This window comes from Hypanus sabinus, chromosome 22 (genome assembly GCF_030144855.1).
Source record: "Hypanus sabinus isolate sHypSab1 chromosome 22, sHypSab1.hap1, whole genome shotgun sequence".
In the NCBI taxonomy this organism is placed as follows: domain Eukaryota; kingdom Metazoa; phylum Chordata; class Chondrichthyes; order Myliobatiformes; family Dasyatidae; genus Hypanus; species Hypanus sabinus.
This window is the reverse complement of record NC_082727.1, coordinates 37,804,371-37,824,880: the sequence shown is the minus strand read 5'-3', so window position 1 is coordinate 37,824,880 and position 20,510 is coordinate 37,804,371. Positions and strand designations below refer to the sequence as shown.

The window sequence follows — 20,510 nt, the reverse complement described above, 5'->3', positions numbered from 1 at the left end:
GAGGTAGGAAGCAGAGGGTTTTGAATGTTGTGGAGACCTTTGACTTGTGATGTGCCAGAGTAGTCGGCGTCTGGACTCTTGTTATATAAATGATTTGGATGCGAATGCACACGTCTTGATCAGTAAGTTTGTGAATGATACAACATTAATGGGTGTTCTTCATAGTGAAGAAAGCTACGCAGATTACAGGAGAATCTTGATCAGTTAGGGAAGTGGGCTGAAGTATGGCAAATGGATTTCAATACAGATAAGTGTAACGCAATACATTTTGGAAAGTCAAACTACTGTAGGGTGTGTCCTCTGAATACTAGGGAGAATAATGGAATAGGAAGTCTGAAGAGTAGTAGTGCATAATTCATTGAAAGCAGTGTCACAGGTAGATAGAAAAAGACATTTCGCACCCTGGCCTTGATCAGTCAGAGCACTGTGTATAGGAGTTGGGACATTATATTACAGTTGTTAGTCATTGGTGAGTTTGTGTAGAGTTTGGGTCAGTCTGTTATTGGGAAGGTGTTGTTAAACTGGAGAGAGCCAGAGAAGATTTAAGAGGATGTTGTCAGGACTAAATGGCCTGGCCAGCTTTTATTTCTTGGGACAACATAGAATGAGGGAATGTCCTTTATAGAAATGTTTAAAATTAGAAAGGCAAAGATAAGGTGAATAGTAAGTCTTTTACCAAGGGAAAAAATTTTAAAAGAACCTGAGGGGCAACTTTTTCATGCAGAGGTTATTGAGTATATGGAACAAGCAGTAAGAAATGTTTGAGGCAGGTACAATAATACCATTTAAGAAGCTCTTGGATGTGTACATGGAAGGGTGAAGCTTAAAGGGATATGGCTGAATGTAGGAAATTAGGTGGGCACCATGTTGGGCCAAAGTGCCTGAATCCATTCAATTTTGCTCTTGCTGGCTTGCCATATCATGCATTTGATATCACTGGTAGGCATCTTGGTCCCTAAACTCTTGGGATAGTTTTCTTTTGGTACGCCATTTGTAATGTATAGGGCAGGTGGAGCACACTTGTTCTGTATTGGTGAAGTAGTCCTGAGACGACAATGTGATGGATGTATGCTCCTGACTTGAAATTTGGAGTTCATGTTTGGAGCTTCTTTGGCCAATATGGTCCATTTTAAATTGAATGGATAATCCAGTATTAACCCTTGTCCAAGTGATATAAGTAATTCAGGTGAACCTCACAAATAGTACAGTCATTAACTGCTATTATATGGATGGATCAGATGATGTTTCAGATGTTTGACAGTAGGGGTGGCAAAGATTCATTTGATTATATCCAAATACCCTGATTCTTCAAATGGCAGCGTAGATTTGATTTTTACTTGGGTTGAATTTAATAACTTTTCATTTGGGTTATAATATATCTCATTCACTGAAAACTTGTAAAATGTACAAGCTAATATTTTAAATGTGTTGTTTGTAGTGCCACTACTATCTGAATACTTCTATCTATAATAGTTTGATGTGATTTGTCAATCAAGATCCTACATGTTTCTGCACTTCACCACTTTTGATCGATGGAATGACTGATTTTTTTTTGATTAAAGATTGAGTTCTAAATCTTTAATATGAATTTATTGATTTTGTTCTAATTCACATCAAGAACTTCAAGACAAAGAGAGACTAATTCAAGATATGAAAACTACATTAACTGAACAAGAACAAACACAAACTGAGCAGGATGAATTGCTTGAAGCTAAGTTGAATGAAATTGAAGAACTTAATGCAGGTGATTGTTCAGTTATGACTATTGATAGTTGCTATCCACAAAGAAGCATTTTGAATTATATAAACCTGTCCGTCACTGCAGTTGCCCTTGTGATTAACCCTTGTGAGCCATCCAAAATTACACTTTTCTTTCTTATAAAGTTCAGTTCCTGAATCTTTGGAAGTAAAGCTTTGCAAAAGCCCATTGGAATCATCAGAGGTTTATTATAGCTGATTTCTACCAATATAATCCATTGAAAATCCTGTATTCTGACTACAGATATTTCATTATATATATAAAGAGCATCTTTTATGTTTTGCTATTGAACAGACCAGCTGTATACCTTCAAAAGGTTTTTAAAGTATTATTTTCCCTTTCTAGAATTAGAAAAATGGAGGAACCAAGCAAAAAAACTTGAGAAGAAATGCAATGCACTTGAACGCAATCATTTAGTGGAAAGTGCACATCAAGGTGTTAATACAGAAACAACACAGTTTCAAGGAGAAATGGAAGCTTTGAAAAAGCAGTTAGTGGTGAGTTTTCTGATTAACTCAATAACTATAAGTCAGAAGATTGGTTCAAGCCCTTTATTCAAGGTTAGGATTTATATTTTTGTATAATGCTGACCGATTAATGGATAGTTGTTTATTTAGAATGAGATGTGAAAATAAGATGCATTTTATTGCTCTTTTCCTATCCAAATTATAATTTGCCTCATACCCTCTGTTACTTAATTTTGCCTTTTGGTAACCTTTTCCTCACTTCCTAATTTATTTAAGAAAAATTGAGCCAATTCTTCATCAATCTAATTGCTCTCCTGAGATAAGACACTTGTATTATGTATTGTCGTAAGTTGAAGGGGATCTTGCAGCTCCAGTAAGAGGGCTCTTAGCAGCCCATACTGTAGAACTGGGGCAAGCAGTTTTTCTTGTGATTCAGGATGTAGGAAATTTATAATGGAAAAACTAAGATCATCTACAAAACCTAATTTGAGCTTTGGCTATTAGGAGAGACTAATTTTCCAATGATATTTTTATTTACAGTTAAAGGTTTTTGAGCATAGCTGATGCCTTAACATTTTACAGTCTACAATGTAAAACTGATTCAATTTTTTTAGGAAATGGAAGAAAAGCATACATGTAATCGGGAGAAATGGCTTAATGAGAAAATGCTTCTCTTTAAGCAAATAAAGGAAGCTGAAGATCAGCGTAATAAAGAAATGAGAAAATGGACAGAAGAAAGGGAACATTATTCTAAATTGCAGTCAGAGATGGTAAGGGCAATCTATTCAGATTCAATGTGTATATACAGTTGCCAATTTATTCACATGGGTTTTATTTAAAGTCTGCAACAAAATATTATCAATAAATATCACTTTCATTTCATAAGACCTATCTTATGTAGGAGCAGAATTAGGCCTTTTGACCTATCAAGTCTGCTCCACCATTTCATCGTGGCTGATCCAATTTTCCTCTCAGCCCCAACCTCCTGCCTTCTCCCCATATCCCTTCATGCCCTGACCAATAAAGAATCTATCAACCTTTCCCGTAGATATACATGAAGAGGGCCTCCAGAGCTACCTGTGGCAACAAATTCCACAGATTCATCATTCTCTGGCTAAAGAAATTTCTCCTCAACATTCTAAAAGGACACTCCTCTATTCTGAGGCTACGTCCTCTGGTCTTAGACTCTCCCACCATAGAAAGCTTCCTCTCCACATCCACTCCACAAAGGCCTTTCACCATTCAATGGGTTTCAATAAGGTCACCTCACACTCTGCTCTTCCCTAACTTTTAGTCACTTCAAAAAATCCTGTCCTTGAGTTCACCCTGAAGACTGTGAAAACACTTAAGAATTGAACCTTGCTAAATATGCTCGTATCTACTTAGATTTGAGTTCTGCTTTTTCTGTAACTTTAATATACTACAAGGTGTTACTTCAAGTTGAATGAGAAACTAAATTGCACAATTATTATCAAGAAAATGTGTAAGTTCTCAAGAACCTGAAACAATGTTTTCAAACTTTGCTTCCTTTTTAATGCAATTGCAATCTTTTTGTAATCTTTAAAGACTTCTTGCAACAATAGTGATCCCTCAAGTTTATTCATCCTAATCCAATTATTTTATTGATGGTGAAATTTGTCTTCTAATAAAAAAATATATGCTTCCTCTTCAAGCAGTCAAGTTGCAGTGTCTTTTTAAACTTCCAGCAATTTATATTTTAAGCTTCAAGTTGCTTCATTGGCAATACTCAGTTATAGATTCAAGTCCTACCATAGTGTGTCTTTCACTTAAGCTAAAATTTCTGTCTAGCAAGGAAAAATGAAACTGCTGCTACATTCTTTGGATGCGTTAAAGTGCATTTTGTATACAGCTTGATGATATAAAATATCCTATGACACCTCTTAGGTACGAACTGAGTAATTCTGTCATTTGCCTGGCTAATTATTTCTGAAACAAACAAAACAGCTTAATTAATCAATTGTCTTGTTTGCTGTTCATGGTATCTTGTTTGCCTGCATTTTATTTTTTTCTTCTTGAAGTACAGTGTGGAATAGGCCCTTCCAGCCCTTTGAGCCACGCCACCCAGCAACCCACTGATTTAATCCAAGCCTAATCACAGGACAATTTACAATTACCAATTAACCTGCCAACTGGTATGTCTTTGGACCATGGAAGGAAACCCACACAATCATGGGGAGAATATACAAACTCCTTATGGGCAGCAGGAATTGAACCCAGGTCACCTGTCTATAAAGCATTGTACTAACTACTATGCTATCGTGCTGCCCCCATCCCTGATTTTGTCAAAGTTTATCTTGAAAGAAATGCATAACATTTGGTGTGACGTTATTACAGCTCTGGGCTTTCTGGTGTTCAGCACTCATTTCCAGTGCTGTTCTGTAAGAAGTCTCTGAACGTCCTCCTTAGGGAATATGTTATTTTCCCCGGGTGCTCCGGTTTCCTCCCACAGTTGAAAGACCTATTGGGTAGGTTAATTGGTCATTGTAGACTGGATTAGGATTAAATTGGGGTTGCTGGGGAGGGCCTACTCCACACTGTATTGCTAAGTAAATTATAGCATCTTCCAAAGGATAGCTATGCTGTTGGCTGGGCAGGTCCTAAGTGGGAGGTTCCTACATAAATTGTAGTTGTAGATATTAATTATGACAACTATATTTGAATAATTGATTGTTTTTTAAATTTTCTTTAAGGAAAACCTAACATCTGAAATTGCTAAGAAGGAAAAGGAAATGCAGAAATGGCGAGAAGAAAGGGACGGTTTAGTAAAGGAGTTGGAAGTGCAGCTCAGGAATCTTATAACCAGCAATAAACAGAAAGATGAAGAAATAAAAAAACTCCAGGCATCTGTAAAGGAGTGCTCTGTGGAGGTGAGGGTTGAGGTTTATGTACATCCATTCTCCATTTTTTTTTAAAGACAAAGTGCATTTTCAGGAAATATCTATGTTGGGGGTGATGGAGGGCTTTATTCTGGCCAGGTTGTTATAAAGAGGCTGACAGACTGATGCTCTGTAAAATGCAAATTCCTACTTGCATATCTAACAGAAAATATTAAATTGCTGGGTAGCACGTTGGTCAGGTGCCCTTTGTGTTGGAGGGTTTGGGTGGGCGCTGGACAGAAGATTCATTACAATAGGGATTGGCTTCATGTTCAGATCTTGAATAATCTAAAGCAGATAAAGTAGTAGCATGATTTTATAATTTTAATGTAAAATTGTGATAACTTGAACTTTTAAATTAATTATGTGACTGAGATTTTATTTTTACTATTTGTTGGTCAGTCTGAGGCTGTCTTCGATTCTTCAGAAATTTCAACAGAAAATGGAGAAAAATCAAGTAGATTTCCAAAACCAGAAGTAGAGATTCAATTTGCACCTCTTCAACCGAACAAGTTGTCAGTAAAAGAATCAAGTGGCAATTTGATTAGTGTGAAAATACCCAGAACGAACAGAAAAAGAAAAAGCTTTGCAATGGAGGAGGTAAAGAATCCAAGTAAAATACATGCTATGTTAGTTTTGTTTGATTTCTACTTGATGTTCAGTAGATACAATATGTATTTTTTTTTTAAATCCTTGCATCCATTCCATCTGGGTCAGAAAACTTGTGGATTCAACTCCCACTTAAAGACGAGCTCAAATTCTGGGCTGTCACTCTTTTGTAGTACCAATACTTCTACACTGTCAACAGTACCTTTTTTTAAAATGTGAGATACAGTACTAATTTGCGTCCTAGTGTTCTATCCCTCAACCTACACTTCTGGTCACTGCATTGCTGCTTGTGGGGCAATGTTGCACACAAATAAGTTTTAAAGCTTCATGAAGTTGTTTACAAAGTTGGGTGACTTTATGTGAACGCTTGAGCAGATTAATGAAACAGGATGCTTTATTTCTGAGATTTAGGGAACTGAACCTCAGTTTTGATTTGTTCAGAAACAGTCCATGCATGTGTATAGCCTTTCAAAACTGGTTTCAGAGACTGTCATTTAGCCAGCTGCATATACCACTAAACAGCGGCTTAGTATAATTTGTATCCCGAAGATACTTTTATCTACAAGGTTACTGAAATTATTTTCACCATTTTGGAATGAAAATTATAGTTAATGTATATGTGTTCAAATCTTTGAAGTCTCAAGTATTTCATTTGATCCATTGTAAAATGGATCATTCTAAGAGCTGTGATTTGTTTTGAGAAAATCTTTTAATAATAATTTTCAAACAGGTCTGTTTAATCTTTTGAAGTGAATTTTAAATAGGTGCATCCTGAATATGGTGCAATATTAAAGTTTCTAAATGTTATCATTACTGAAATATGCATTCCCCCTCTCCCTCCCCCCCTCATTTTACAATTACTTTTCAAGAGTGGTATGCTGTCAGCCTGCTGGAAAAGCAATTCACCAAAGAAATCCTCAGTGGCTGGCACTTACAAGGTACAGATTAGTGAGCTGAATGAAGCTATAATAGCTTTCTCAACGAGACTTTAATGCAATTGAAATATCAATCTAATCCCTTAATCAATTGGAATTGTTGATTATCCATAATTCAGTGTTCTATTTAAATAGTATAAGCCTTTTGAGTCTTTCAAGCCTTATTCTGATTATACTGCAGTTCAAGTATGAAAAGCTGCAAACCAAACTTTTATAGGATGCAGCTTACTGTGCCTCTTTCCAATTAATAAATCCAAATCAAATATAAAATGTTCCTTTGTAAATTCAGTATACAAAAAGGGAGACAGGACTTGTACATGATATTTAAAAAAAAATTAAGTCATTCAAAAACTATGAATATCTATGATTTGGAGTGTCCTTAATTTTTTTTAAAGCTTCACAGTTTAAAATTTTAAAATATCTTGATTGTATTCAATATTGGTTATGAGCATCTGCTATGGGCACCAGCCAATGTCAACTGTTTCACTGGGCAAAGCAAGTGGGTGATTCTATCATAAAGGAGAGCATTGTCTGGTTCAGCTGGTTCGGTCACACGTAGGAACTCTAATAAATTATTTTCCTCTGAGCTTAGTGATGCGATAAGAGCAATGGTTGTTTTCAATATCTTCCCATGGATATAAAGAGGTTTATCTTTAATTTACTAATCATTTGATCAACACCCCATCAAAGTAAGTATTGATTTAACTTGGCTCAGAATCTAGAGCCTTTGGGGAAAGATGATTTGAGATTTTCATTCTCCCTTTGTGTTTAAAAGAAAGGTGTTCCCAGATTTCATTTCTAGCTATAAATCTTGAATACAGAACACTACAGCAGAGTATGAGCCATTTGGCCCAAGATGTGCCAACCTATACAATCCACGATCAATCTAATATTTCCTTCCTACACAGGCCATAACCTCAATTTTTCTTGCATCATATACTATACCTATCTTAAGAGTCATTTATGTCCCTGTTGTATCAGCCTTTACGACCACCCCCAGCAGTTGTTCCAGATACTTGCCACTCTCGAGTTTTTTAAAGAAAAGCTATTACTGAACCTCAAATGCATAGCTACTGCTGCCCTGTGGGAAAAAGTGCTGGCTGTCCACTTGATCTATGCCTTTCATAATCTTGTACACTTCTATCTAATCGCCTCTTATCCTCCTATGCTTTGAAGAGAAAAGTTCTAGCTTACTCACCCTTTCTTCTTAAAACAAGTTCTCTAATCCAGACAACATCCTGGTAAACTTCCTGTGCACCTTCTCTAAAGCTTCTACATCCTTCCTATAATGAGATGGCCAGAACTGGATACAATGCTCCAAGTTTGGTTTAACCAGAGTTCTATAGAACTGTAACATTATCTTGCGACTCTTTAACCCTGTCCCCTGCCTAATGAAGGCCAGCACAATTTGCAACCTTAAAGACCCTGTCAGCTTGCATGGTAACTTTGAGGGATGTAAGGGTTGGAACCCAAGATCTGTCTGTTTCTCCACTTCGCTAAGAATCCTGTCATTGACCTTGTTTTCTACCTTCAAGTTCAATCTTCTGAAGTGCATCAGCTCACATTTTTCCAGAGTGAACACCATCATCCGTTTCTCCATTCAGCTCTGCATTACCTTCAGCATTTCCAAACTTCATGTCATCTCACACCCTTCCAATTCCTCATTCAAGTTATTTATAAAATTAAGAATGGTCAGCCATCCCAGAACAGATTCCCGCGGACAACACTAGTCGCCCACCTCAAGCCAGAATATGCTCCATAGGTCTGATGCTCATTGTTACTGCTCTTAACAGTGTATTCTATTATTTGGTGATTAGATTGAAAGTGGGTGTGGTGTAAATATCTTCTGCATATTTCTAATAAATATACTTTTATAGTCACCATGATAGCAGTTTTTGTTTCTTGGAGGAAGCTTAAATGTGGCTTTTTCCAGGATTAAATTTGTATGGCTCAGGATGAGAAAGCTGATTATGTTTACTTTGGTTGGCTAGAATTAAATAGAACACTATCCTTCAGTAGACAAATGTGACTATTTTGTCAAAATACAACAATTAAAGAACTAGATCTAATGAGAACAAAATAAAAATCTTGGTATTTGAGAGTATAGTCACATTGTAGTATTGCTGTCTTATTAACAACATGTATAGAAAGTGTTATATCGTATTAACAAACCTCTTAGCATCTGTATTTTTGCATCTTTAATTTAGAGATCTATTATACCATTGCTTATTTCTAAATTCATTCCTATTTTACAATTTGCATTCTGCAACAATTGCTTTACTAATACGCATCAACATTGCAAAATGTGCATGTGTAGAGGCGGGGCAGTGAAGAATAATGATTCAATTTCACTCTATTCGTGAATGTATCTAAAGGAATGTGTTGCCTGTATTGGACAAATGAATTTTAAATTTCAGACACAACTGTTTCATTGCAGTTTTTTTAAGGATACTTTTCTTTCAAGATGTACTTTTTCAATGTTCTTTCACTCAAGTTTGATAAATGTTGTTCCAGGAATTAAACCTAATTCCTTCCTCTTTTGTTAATAATTTAAGGCATTAGATTTTATTTCTAACTTGGGATGCATGGAAAATAGAAAGAAATAATAGTAGCCTGTGTGATAAACTAGAGCCCAATGTGCACATGTGGAAAGTAACATTAAATATTCACTGAAAGGAAACAATGACTTGGTCAATCGCAGACAAAAGTATGTCAGGCCAGGCTGATAAGTAGGTAGCCTTGTAGAGTCATAGAACAATATACCACAAATGCAGGTCCATGACAACCATGGTGCCCACACAGCTAGTCCAGATTTCCCATTTTCAACCCACATAGCTCTAAGCCCCACCCCTATTCCAAATACTTCTTAAATAATACTATTTTACCTGCCTCAGACACTTCTTCTGGCAGATTGTTCCATGTACAGTAGTGTGCAAAAGTCTTGGGCACATACATGTGTATATTTAGAGTGTCTAAGAATTTTGTACAGTACCATAGTAATTTTATGTATTGCATTGTACTGCTGCCGCAAAAAAAAAACATTTCGTGACATGTGAGTCATGATAAACTTGATTCTGATATGGGTCTCTAATGTGGACTGAAAGTAGGAAGAGGGCGTGGGGGGGGGAATCATGGTTGGGAAACGGATGAGAGAAGGGAGGGACTGGGAAGCACCAGAGAGTCGTTCTGTAATGAACCAATTGTATGGAATCAAATGATCTCCCCCTTCTCTCCCCCCCCCCCCCCACCAGCCTCTGGTTCTCCTCTGCCACCTATCCCACACCCCTCCCTCGACAGTCTACCCTCGCTATTCCCCATATCCTTTGTTCCTGCCAGATTTCCAAACTGTCTGCTGCATGTTGGCAAATACAGTACTACGTAAAACCTTAGTTGCTGTGGCTGTATATGTATCTAAGATTTTAGCACAATACTCATCGCCCTCTGCATGAAAATGGTTGCCCCTCAGGTCCCTTTTAAATCTTTCCCTTCTGGCCTTGAATCCTTGTCCCCTTAATTTTCCTATTCCCTTATCTATGCCTCTCAAGATCTTAAATATTTCTGTGAGGTCGTCCCTATTTACTTATTCCAAGGAATGATGACGTAGCCTAGCCAACCTGTTCCTATGGCTCTAGTCCTGGCAAAATCCAAAATCCTCAATCCTCTTAGTCTTTACTGCACTCGTTCCAGCTATTCCATTGGCTTGATTTATTTTAAACATAGTATTAAATTAGGAAATAAATGGGAAATTGACACTGTGCTTGTTTTTCACAAGACTAATTTTTACCATAGTCAATTTAATTGGATAAATAGATGTGCACAGCTTCAATCCTATACTAATTTTTAAAAAAAAGATGGATCCTGTTTTTCTCTGGTTCAAAGGATTAAAAAAGAATGACATCAGTATTTTTTAATGTCTCAAAATGAAAAGGGAGTGCAGTTTAGAATTAGTGAAACATAATGCAAGATTTGCACTACTTTTAGTTAAATGGCAGAAATTTAAAAAGAAAATAAAGTACATCTGAGGTTTACAACATGACGTAGAACTAGTAGTGTTCTAGAGTTAAGCAAGTCTGATCAGGTTTAATTGATATTCACTTTCTACATTTTGGTTATAAGTATATTTTGCTACTATAATTTATTGAGATTAGTGTTTTTATTACAAGAACCAAATGTATAATCTAATTTAGTTACGTGAATTACAGAGACCATTATTCTGTACTTTATGCCTTAGTTGACATGGGGGAATCTTTTCATAGCTTCCAGGGTAATGTTAGTTTTGAGAGCGAGAATTAGAAAGGAATAGAGATTTCCTATTTGTAAAATGTTCATTACAAAGTAAAGTAACTTAATATGGAATTCTTCACCCTTAATTTCCATCCCCTATCTGTACACATGCACAAATGTTGTCACTTGCACTGGAAATTTCCTTTCTTAAGAAAATAGAACTGAGGCTTTATTTTTTTTTAATTTTCGTCTTCTCTTGTACTTAGAATGATGATGACTGCGAAAATAGGAAAAATATAATTGTATCTAGAATGGGACGCAATGCATCTCCCGTTATTTCTACTCCCACCATTATCAGCATGGCAGAGAAGGTTGGTTATTAACTTTTCAGAAACTTGTAATTTTATTATGATAGAGCATAATTGTTAATAACTTCAATTCTGTCATTATCATGCGGGTATTGACTATTCCCATTGCAATGAAAAGCTATGTTTTAACTGAGTCAGGATGGTCTGCATTTCCATGGGCCTCCAATAGGTTGGCTAGCTAGCTTGACTGTTAAGTATCATCTAAGGGTAGACCTAGTGGTATAGTAACAATTAGGAGTTTGTGTGCTTTTATTATAAAGAATTATTTCCTTCCTCATGTTGTAGAAATCTTGTGTTGTAATACTATTTGGTACAACTGGAATATATATACTCAGTGGCCACTTTATTAGGTACAGGAGTGGAACAGGTTTGCTACTCTACTGATGGAGCCAATCCACTTGAAGGTTTGATGTGTTGTGCAATCAGAGTTGTTCTTTAATGTGGTGCTTTCACCCACAGAATTGCCACTCACTGGATTTTTTTCTTTTTTTTTTGCACTATTCACTGTTAACTATAGTGATTGTTGTGCGTGACAATCCCAGGAGATTGGCAGTTTGAGATGCTCAAACCACCCTGTCTGGCACCAATAACCATTCTACGATCAAAGTCACTTGGATCACTTTTTTTCCCCCATTCGGATGCTTGGTCAGAACTATAACTGGACTTTTTGACCATGCCTGCATGCTTTTATGCATTGATTTGCTGCCATGTGATTGTCTGATTAAATATGTGCATTAACAAGTAGGTATATCTAATAAAGTGGCCACTGATTGTACATATTCCACGTCCATGAAAGTACACATTTGGTTGGTCTGAACTACATCACAGTGAATTTTCATCTTGGTGTTCTTTTAAAAGTGTATGCAAAATCTATTAGAGAGCTCTAAATTTTAGCATGAAAATTACTGTTTGTGATATCAAATAGCTTCAATTTTTACTGCAGTGTTAGTGCATCAATCATCATAGTCCCTCTGCCTTTATTCCAGTATGCCACAGAAAACTTCAATTGATTAACATGACTGCATTTTACAATAAAAGGTACAATCGTACAGTACCTTAGAATTTGACTACTCATAGATAGTGATTCATGAATGTGTTTTGAAGTTATGACCTTGACACAATATGCTATGTACGATATCAATGCGTAGACTAGTGAGTGATAGTTGGGACTTTTACTCATTTGGGGTAAAGATTATATAGCAAGCTTTGTCCCTTTTCTTTCCAGTACTAATATCTTATTGGTAAACTTATAAAGACATTTTCTGCCTTTCTTCGTTATTTGAATTGATCTAAAAAATTGACTCCTAATATTAAATGTAAAATTTCAGATCAAGTTTTTTTCTTACAAAATAAGCTACAGATCTTCCCCATGTTACAGCAGCATTTTGTTCCTGTGAGCTATGCATAATCTGACTATTTGCAAGTCAGATATGCAGCTGTTAACTGAGCTTCCTCAGAGCAGAAGATGCCCGCAACAGCTGTCATATCCATCCATATGTATGGGCTGTATGTAAGTCAAGCATTGATAAGCAGGGGAGGATCTGTAAATGACAATATTCCAAATGTTGTTTGATTCTATGAAATTGCTTTCTATTAGTTCAAGCAATTCCACTGAGCTCTTCCCCTCACTCTGTTCTTTTTGAAATTTGATGTTCTGCTTCTAACCCATTCCATTCCTTGTTAATTCCCTCAAACTTCATCAGGTATCAATAATTTACATAGCTTCCTCATCCACTTGTCATGTCTAAATATTGGAAATAAGACCAAAAAAGCCTATTTTTGACAGCATATGGATGAAGAATTGGAATATGGAATAGTGGGCCACAAAGAAATATCATCTTTGTTTTCAGCATTGCAAAAATAAGTTGCTGGAAATGCTCAGCATGTCAGGCAGCATCTATAGAAATAAAAATGGAGACAACTTTTCAGGTTGATAATCCTTTGTCAGGATTGGGGAAAAATAAGGAGATTTTCTTAACTTACAGAGAAGATATATGAAAGTATAGGAAGGACGAAGGGAATGTGTGGCATAGTTAGGTCAGGGTTGACATGGGCATAAATCAGTGGGTTAAATAGAACAGTTACAGGGTGAAAATGCAAGCAAATAAAATGTGAACCATCTCATCAGATAGTGGAAAGTATAATGAATAAAAATATCAAACATGAGGAAATCTGCAGATGCTGGAAATTCAAACACACACAAAATGCTGGTGGAACACAGCAGGCCAGGCAGCATCTTTAAGGAGAAGCACCGTCAACGTTTCGGGCCAAGAGGTCTCGGCCTGCAACGTCAACAGTGCTTCTCCTCATAGATGTTGCCTGGCCTGCTGTGTTCCATCAGCATTTTGTGTGTGTTGTTTGAATAAAAATATATTGCGTTAATGGTCAGTATCACAGCTGGATACAAGTATAGTTAGTTCTGATATAAGAAAGCAAATTACCTGAAGTTGCAGAATTTCGTATTTAGTCCAGAAGGCTGCAACATCCCCAGATGGAAGGTGTGAAGCTTGTCTTGGATGTTGTTTTATCAATGCAGGAGGCTGTAAAGGAGTGGAATGGAGAGTTAAAGCAGCAGGCAACAGAAAGCCCAGTGTCGCCATTGTAGACTGAACACATGCATTCTACATTGTGGTGACATTGGTTTGGAAAAAGTGAAAAGGAAGCATTATTTCACCTTTTTGAAATGTCTGGATCTTTGGAAGGGAAGGGGCAAAAGGACAACTGTTTGATTTCCCCTAATTGCATAGGAGAGTGCCCGAAGAATGGGAGTGTTTGTTGGGGATCAAGAATGGAGCAGGGAGTTTAGAAAGGAATGTTGTTGCTGCTAATAAAAAATTATGAAGAATGATCTGTTGAATGCAGTCTTCTAGAATGGAATTCCATCATTTCTCTGCACAGATGAATGAGTGACAGCAAAGGTACTATAAAGTAATATGATATAGTCAAGGGGTTCTGCCCAATATGGTAGTGGGCAAGCTACATTTTAGGATAAAGGAAATGCTTCATTGCCATGTATGTTATTTACAAAGAGACCTCAAAACTTTTCTCCACAGAAACTTGAGCCTTATTTTGTCACATATGCCCTTTGACTTATCTGTTTCTCACACAGCTTCTCCCACTTGACAAAAGGATTTTTGACCTGAAGTGTTAAATCTCTTTCTGTTTCAACAGATGTTGTCTAATCTGTTGAATGCTTCCAGTAATTTGATTTAATTTTAGATTTCCAGCGTTTGCTTCTGTTTTTTATTTGTATGGTATTGTCACCATGTCTGACAAGCTTCAAAAGATGGAAAGCATGCTGTCAGACAAAGTTTGGATCAAAAATTAGAGTATATATTTTTAAATGAAAAGTAAAATGCAGGAGGAATGAAATTGTATTAAAGTTCATGTGTGATAAAGCTCTGAAATCTTCAGAGTTTTTGGATTCTAGAAATGGTCTTCTGACAATGAAGCAAAGAGCCATTAAAAAAGAGTAGTTAAAGAAATTCCAAGCTTTTGATTGGGTATTCAAATATAACCTTTAAGGAAAAAACATACTTAATTGTTGAACAATCAGAATAGTATGTAACTTAAAATGTAAAACAGTGTCTTGCCCACTAGACTGCTTTGTTTGGATACATAGCTTCAATGGAAAATTAGCTTAGAAAGTCAGGTGCAAGTTTGTGTACTTTTAAAAGATTTATGCTAAAGTTCAAGTGAGTCCTAATGAGGTGTGTATGTATGCAGCGACATGCCAACAAACCTTTTAATTATAATGCCTCTACTGAAATCTTCAGCTGTGCATGGCACCCATCCTATGAGTATGACTGTGCAAATATGCATATGTTTCAAGCATATTTCCAATAGTGTAAAGATTAGAATGAGCATTTTGAGGTAGAAGTAGCAGAGATAATCAGGACAAGTGTTATTCTGTAGAGTAAGGAGAATGGCATTGGGTTGCCTGTGAATGGAGATATTGAAAGGTTAGAGAAAGACCAGCATCATTAGGGTTGTAATGTGGGATTCAACAGAATCAATTGGAAGTGAGGTTTGTAGTAGTTGCAGAGGGGTGAGAAAATTTTGGGATCCAGATTGAGGAATTCTATGGGTAAGTCTGGTAGGGTAGGACAGAAATGGATGTGAAAAGTTCAATTTGGAGATCAGGCAATTAACTTAATTGGCAGTTGTTATCTGTTCAGTGTAGTGGTAGTTAAAACTCAAATGTTCACTGGGTAATCCTGGAGCAGTAGAATCCAAGTCCTTTTGCATTGCTCGTAAAGGAGCAAAGAATGGGGGGGGGGGGGGGGGGGGGAGGGTGGCATTATTGTATGTGTTCTTGACACAGAAATTCCACTGGGGGAGAGAGCATCTTGCAATTGAAAACACTCTTGAACACTCTTGAAATTCTGAAATGACGTCCAACAACCTAGAAGTGTATGGGATGGTGTGAAGAGTATTAGTTTTCTAATACTGATTGTATTTACACAATTTATAGTGTTGAAAACAAGAAAATGAAAAGCATAATGCTGATGATATTTATTTCAGCACAGACAAGAAGCAGAAATAATTTAGCTTGTCACAAATCAATTAAGCATCTTCCTGCAGGGCAGTCAAATACCTTGTCCCTTTCTGGCTTGTAAATTACAGCTTTTTTTTAAGCAGATAAATGGAACTTTTGTTTCAGGATTGAATTTTTCTGTCAAAATAAATTGCTAGTTAGAAAACAGGTCCATTGTAAATATAAATTGGAAATATGGCAAAACAATGTTATTGAATTACAGGGTCTTAATTCAGAATCTATTGTTTCAGGATGCAAACTGTCCTACTGATAGGATAGAAAAGAATTGCCCAGTCTCAAGCCTCAGGTCACACAAGAGGAAAGATGGAACATTGCAGAAAATCGGAGATTTATTGCAAAATTCCCCAACAGCTCTTCAGAGCAAAGGTTAGTATTCCAATTTTGTTTCCAAAGTTGTTGTAAAATTTATTTGTGAACACCAGACAAATTGTGGAAAATTAACTGTTTACCTTTTGGTAATCATGCTCTCTGTGGTTAGACTTTTCAAACTCAAGCAAGTTTCACACTTGCTGTGAATACAGGAACAAACACTTGTATCGGGCAGCGTGGTAACACTGCTGCCCAAATCTCTGATGGCCTAGGTTAAATCCTGACCTCCAGTGCTCTCTGGTGTTTACGTATTCTCCCTGTGACTGTGAGTTTCTATGCACATCCAAAAGATGTGGCTTGGTAGATTAATTGGTAGTAAATTGCCATTGATGTGTAATTGGGTAATGGAATCTGGGTGGAGTTGATGGGAGTGTGGGGAGAGTAAACTGCAGTTAGTGCAAATGGATGTTCAATGGGCAGTGTAGACTCAATGAGCAGAAGAGCCTGATTCCATTTTTTTGTGACTTTCATTCTCTACAATTCTAGGCTTAAAGACTATGCATATTTTCACATTTCAGAATATGCTTCAATTTAATATTTCATTGAGTCAATTGAATCTCAAGAATTCTCCAAATTACGTGTATAATGTGCAAATATATGTCCTCACTGGAAACAAATGGGTTGCACTTTTACAGATGTGCAGAAGTCAACATAGTCTATTATTTGGGAAATGCACATTTATCACTCAATACAATAACCAATCCTCCAGAGTCCACGGTATTGTGATGAGGGTAAACATGAACATTTATTTATTATCTTCCTTTGCCCAGTTATGTTGATAAAGAATCACAATATTCCATGTCTGATTTGATTGGCTTGAAGTATCAGTGCATGTTACATTGTTTAATCATTGCATCAGTGTTAATAGAAGTGATTGCTTGTCAACTTTCAAAGCCACTCCAAGCAGACTCCAGAAGTGAAAACAGCAGTCTGTGTCTTTTAAGAGTCAATGGTGTTTTTCTGTGGGAAAGCTGTATATGAGCAGGTTTTCTTTTAAGAATGTTTCTTTGAATTTATAATGTTTATGGGAGCTCAGTTATATGATATGTCCATGTTGGGTGATAGTAACATGGAGGAGGGTCTGTAGTGAAATAATGGGCTTAATGGTCAGGACTATTCCCACTGTTTGCTCCACTGCTCAATTCAAGGAGTTCAGCATCAGAACAATCTTTTTAGGATTCAATTAATCCACAGTAACTGTTGCTGTGGTATATTGCTATACACAGCTTACATGGGATGATTTTAAAATAATATTTTGCTTTGATAAATTTTATTTAATTATTTTTATTACCTTGTTTTAATATTTCTTGGTGTTGGAGGAATTAAAAATGCTAAATTGCCTCCCAATTAGTAAAGCCCTATCCCCTGTTGCTTTAGAGGCAGTTTTCCCTCACTTTGATATCCAGGGTATAGTTTTCATTGGAACTATGCCACAGCAATTGGGCAGGGAATGTAGGAATTACAGGGAACAGACTTGGTCTAGCCCACATTAAGTCTGCAAAACTTGGAATTAATTTTAAAATGAATGAGATACTAAATATTGCACACAAATAATTGACATTTTTCAGTAATGTTGGTCTTAATTAGGTTGTAAGCTTACTTTTGACTTGATACAAGACCAGTTGAAGAAATCTGTCATAAAATGGTAGTGTTTATAAGGCACAGCTTGCTTACAAGATTGTGGATTGCTTGTTCATAACTTGTATCTGTTTTCAGCGAAAAGGTTAATGGAAACATTAAGTTCTCCCAAGAACCTGGAAGTTGAAGCTACTTGTAACAATTCAAAACCCAAAAGAGCAAGGCGGAAGCTTTATAAACAAGATATATCATCACCTATGAATTTCCCATCTCAACCAGTAAGTGCACTTTATGGAAACCAGTAAATCATAATACACTGGTTTCTTTCTATTGTCAGAAGAGTGTACTTTAATTGAAGTGGTTTTCATGAATAGTATTTATACAAGTAATACAAGATTATAGTGATGCATATTTTGTAATGTTTAGTAATTTAGAAATACTAAAGAATTACAGCTCAGAAAGAAGGGCAAAGTTTTGCTTGTACAACTAGAAAATCAATTGGCATACACAGTAATAATTGCTAATTTTATTATGTATTAGGAACAATCTTGATTTTAGAAAAGTATGTTAGCAGTAAGCATTTTATCATCTGATATAGAACTACAGTTAACAGAATATTTGATCTAAGTATAAATCAGTACTACAATGTTGAGAATACTTCATGATCAGCAAAAGCTAGCAGTCCAATACATTTATTGATGGAAATTACTGTAATTCAAATATATGATGGTCAGAATTTAATAATTCTGTGTAATGTTGACAAGAAATTAACCAGTAAACTTTAAACATTGCAGATAATAGAGCTGAACAGTAAGGAAAGTGACCATTTAATCATGAAAAGACGATTACGAACAAGATCTACTAAAGTGACTAAGTGATCTTCATCGTTCATTGTACAGAATTTTTATTAAAATTGCAAAATTTTTGCCTGTATGTTGACCTCTTATCTATATAAAAAAAAGAGGTGTAAATATGTTTGATGTTTTGTACATGCTTTTACCTTGTATAACTCAATAAATGCAGAGTAAATGAATTCTGAATTATAACATCTGAAAACAAATGAAAAATACAGCAAGGAATGGAGCTTCATAATTTAAACCAGATATTTAAGGATCTTATTTTAAAATGCTGGAGGAACTCAGCAGAACAGCCAGCATCTACGCTGGGAAATAAACAGTTGATATTTCAGGCCAAGACCCTTGGTACCGAATAGCCTCTACACAACTTTCAGCCTTGTAAGTTCCCAACTCTCTTTAGTCTATTTCTACCTTTTACCAAGAATCCACGTGCAGAATTGCCAGACAGCGCCATTCGTTCAACCTACTCTGGCCCCACCAAACTAATGTTCACTTGCATTCTCATCAAACACAATGCAGTCTTTACCTTGAAATGCTGACTGGGTGATCAATGTGCATTCAGTGAACTGAGGTAACCATATTACCTAATGCCTGCTACTTAACTCTCCATCTCACTCTGATTCTATCTATCTGTTTGTGTCCTCCATCACTGGTGCACCAACGACTAATGCACATTTGAAGAACAGCATCTCATCTTCTATCTGGGTACGTTGGATCTTTCTGGATCATTTTCCACAACTTAAAATAACTCATTTATCCTTCAGAAATCTGTTGTCACAATTCATTCAAAATGTTTTTTTGTTCTTTCATCTTCTAACTCATTTACCAGAGGACGTCTGCAATCTATGCCCATAGCACCTGTAGCTTGTGTCTTATTTATCTCTTCTCAACTCCTTACTAACTTAAAACTCAATTTTGAAATGTTTCTGATGTGAAATAGTAATTACTTACAGAATTTTCTGTGTATATTTCTGACTATCAGCATCTGCATATTTTAAAATTTTGATTGTCATTTTGAAAGTATAGAGTCCTGTGGGGTGGCGGGGTGATGTGTTTCTTTGCAACTGCTGGTTACAAACAGTCTCACGTTGGTAACAGACAATTGTAGCAATCAAGGTGTGTTGTGCAGTTTATGCAATCTGATTCATCATTTGTTGGCTGATCATCTTTCTCCATTTAAAACAACTAACTTTATAATGGATAGAAGAGTCTGCGGCCTTTCCATCAGAGAGTACCTACCTTATCAACAAGGTTGAAATTCTGCCATTGTAGTTGGTACTGTTATTTGCAGGTTTTGTAATCCATTGATAGTGTGGGAGTAAAGACGCAACACAGCTATTTTTCTTTAAAATGTATTAATCAGGGCAGTACACTTTTCAGAACGATTTTATCAAAATTCTGTGTATAAGAAATGCTGGTAATCGCATATTACATCAGAGATGACTCAAAAACTGTTTCACATGTCTCCACAGCACTAGCTTGTTCTGATCTCTTTGTTAACTCCCACTTAATTATATCTTCACTACTGAAGTGCTTAGCCAAGGTCTGTATATTAAAATGTTTGATTCCAGCATTAATCTTTTTTCAAAGTTAATGCCTATGAATAATGTTACAGTATTTTTTCCTATTTAATTGACTAAGGGCAAAATGATAACTGTGTTATAGCCTATTGGAAGATACATTTTTTATTTCCTAGCAGAGTAATGATGCCAAATAGGGCAACCATTTCCCTTTGTCTACTGAAATTTTGCAAGCTTATTGCAATCTTATTTCATCTAAGGTGTTTGAAAGATGCACAGGCCATTCAGTCTAATCAGTTCATAGTGGTATTTAAGCTCCACCTTGATACCTTTTAATCCTTATTCATGTGCTTTCTCTGCTTCCCCTTG

General features: G+C 36.2%; 1 protein-coding gene across 3 annotated transcripts in view; it reads left to right on the top strand.

Moving 5' to 3' along the window:
• Positions 1-20,186, top strand: part of LOC132379760 (kinesin-like protein KIF20B) — a 74,048-nt gene extending 53,862 nt beyond the window's left edge. For 2 of the 3 annotated variants that reach the window (XM_059948047.1, XM_059948046.1), the window contains exons 25-34: positions 1,619-1,744; positions 2,105-2,256; positions 2,841-2,996; positions 4,938-5,114; positions 5,526-5,723; positions 6,602-6,670; positions 11,158-11,262; positions 16,048-16,183; positions 17,903-18,042; positions 18,559-20,186. In XM_059948047.1, the coding sequence (XP_059804030.1) occupies positions 1,619-1,744; positions 2,105-2,256; positions 2,841-2,996; positions 4,938-5,114; positions 5,526-5,723; positions 6,602-6,670; positions 11,158-11,262; positions 16,048-16,183; positions 17,903-18,042; positions 18,559-18,642 (1,343 nt within the window). In that variant the 3' untranslated portion in view covers positions 18,643-20,186. The remainder of the gene's footprint in view (positions 1-1,618; positions 1,745-2,104; positions 2,257-2,840; positions 2,997-4,937; positions 5,115-5,525; positions 5,724-6,601; positions 6,671-11,157; positions 11,263-16,047; positions 16,184-17,902; positions 18,043-18,558) is intronic. The other variant, XM_059948048.1, reaches the window with a different exon arrangement.
• Positions 20,187-20,510: the final 324 nt, after the last annotated feature.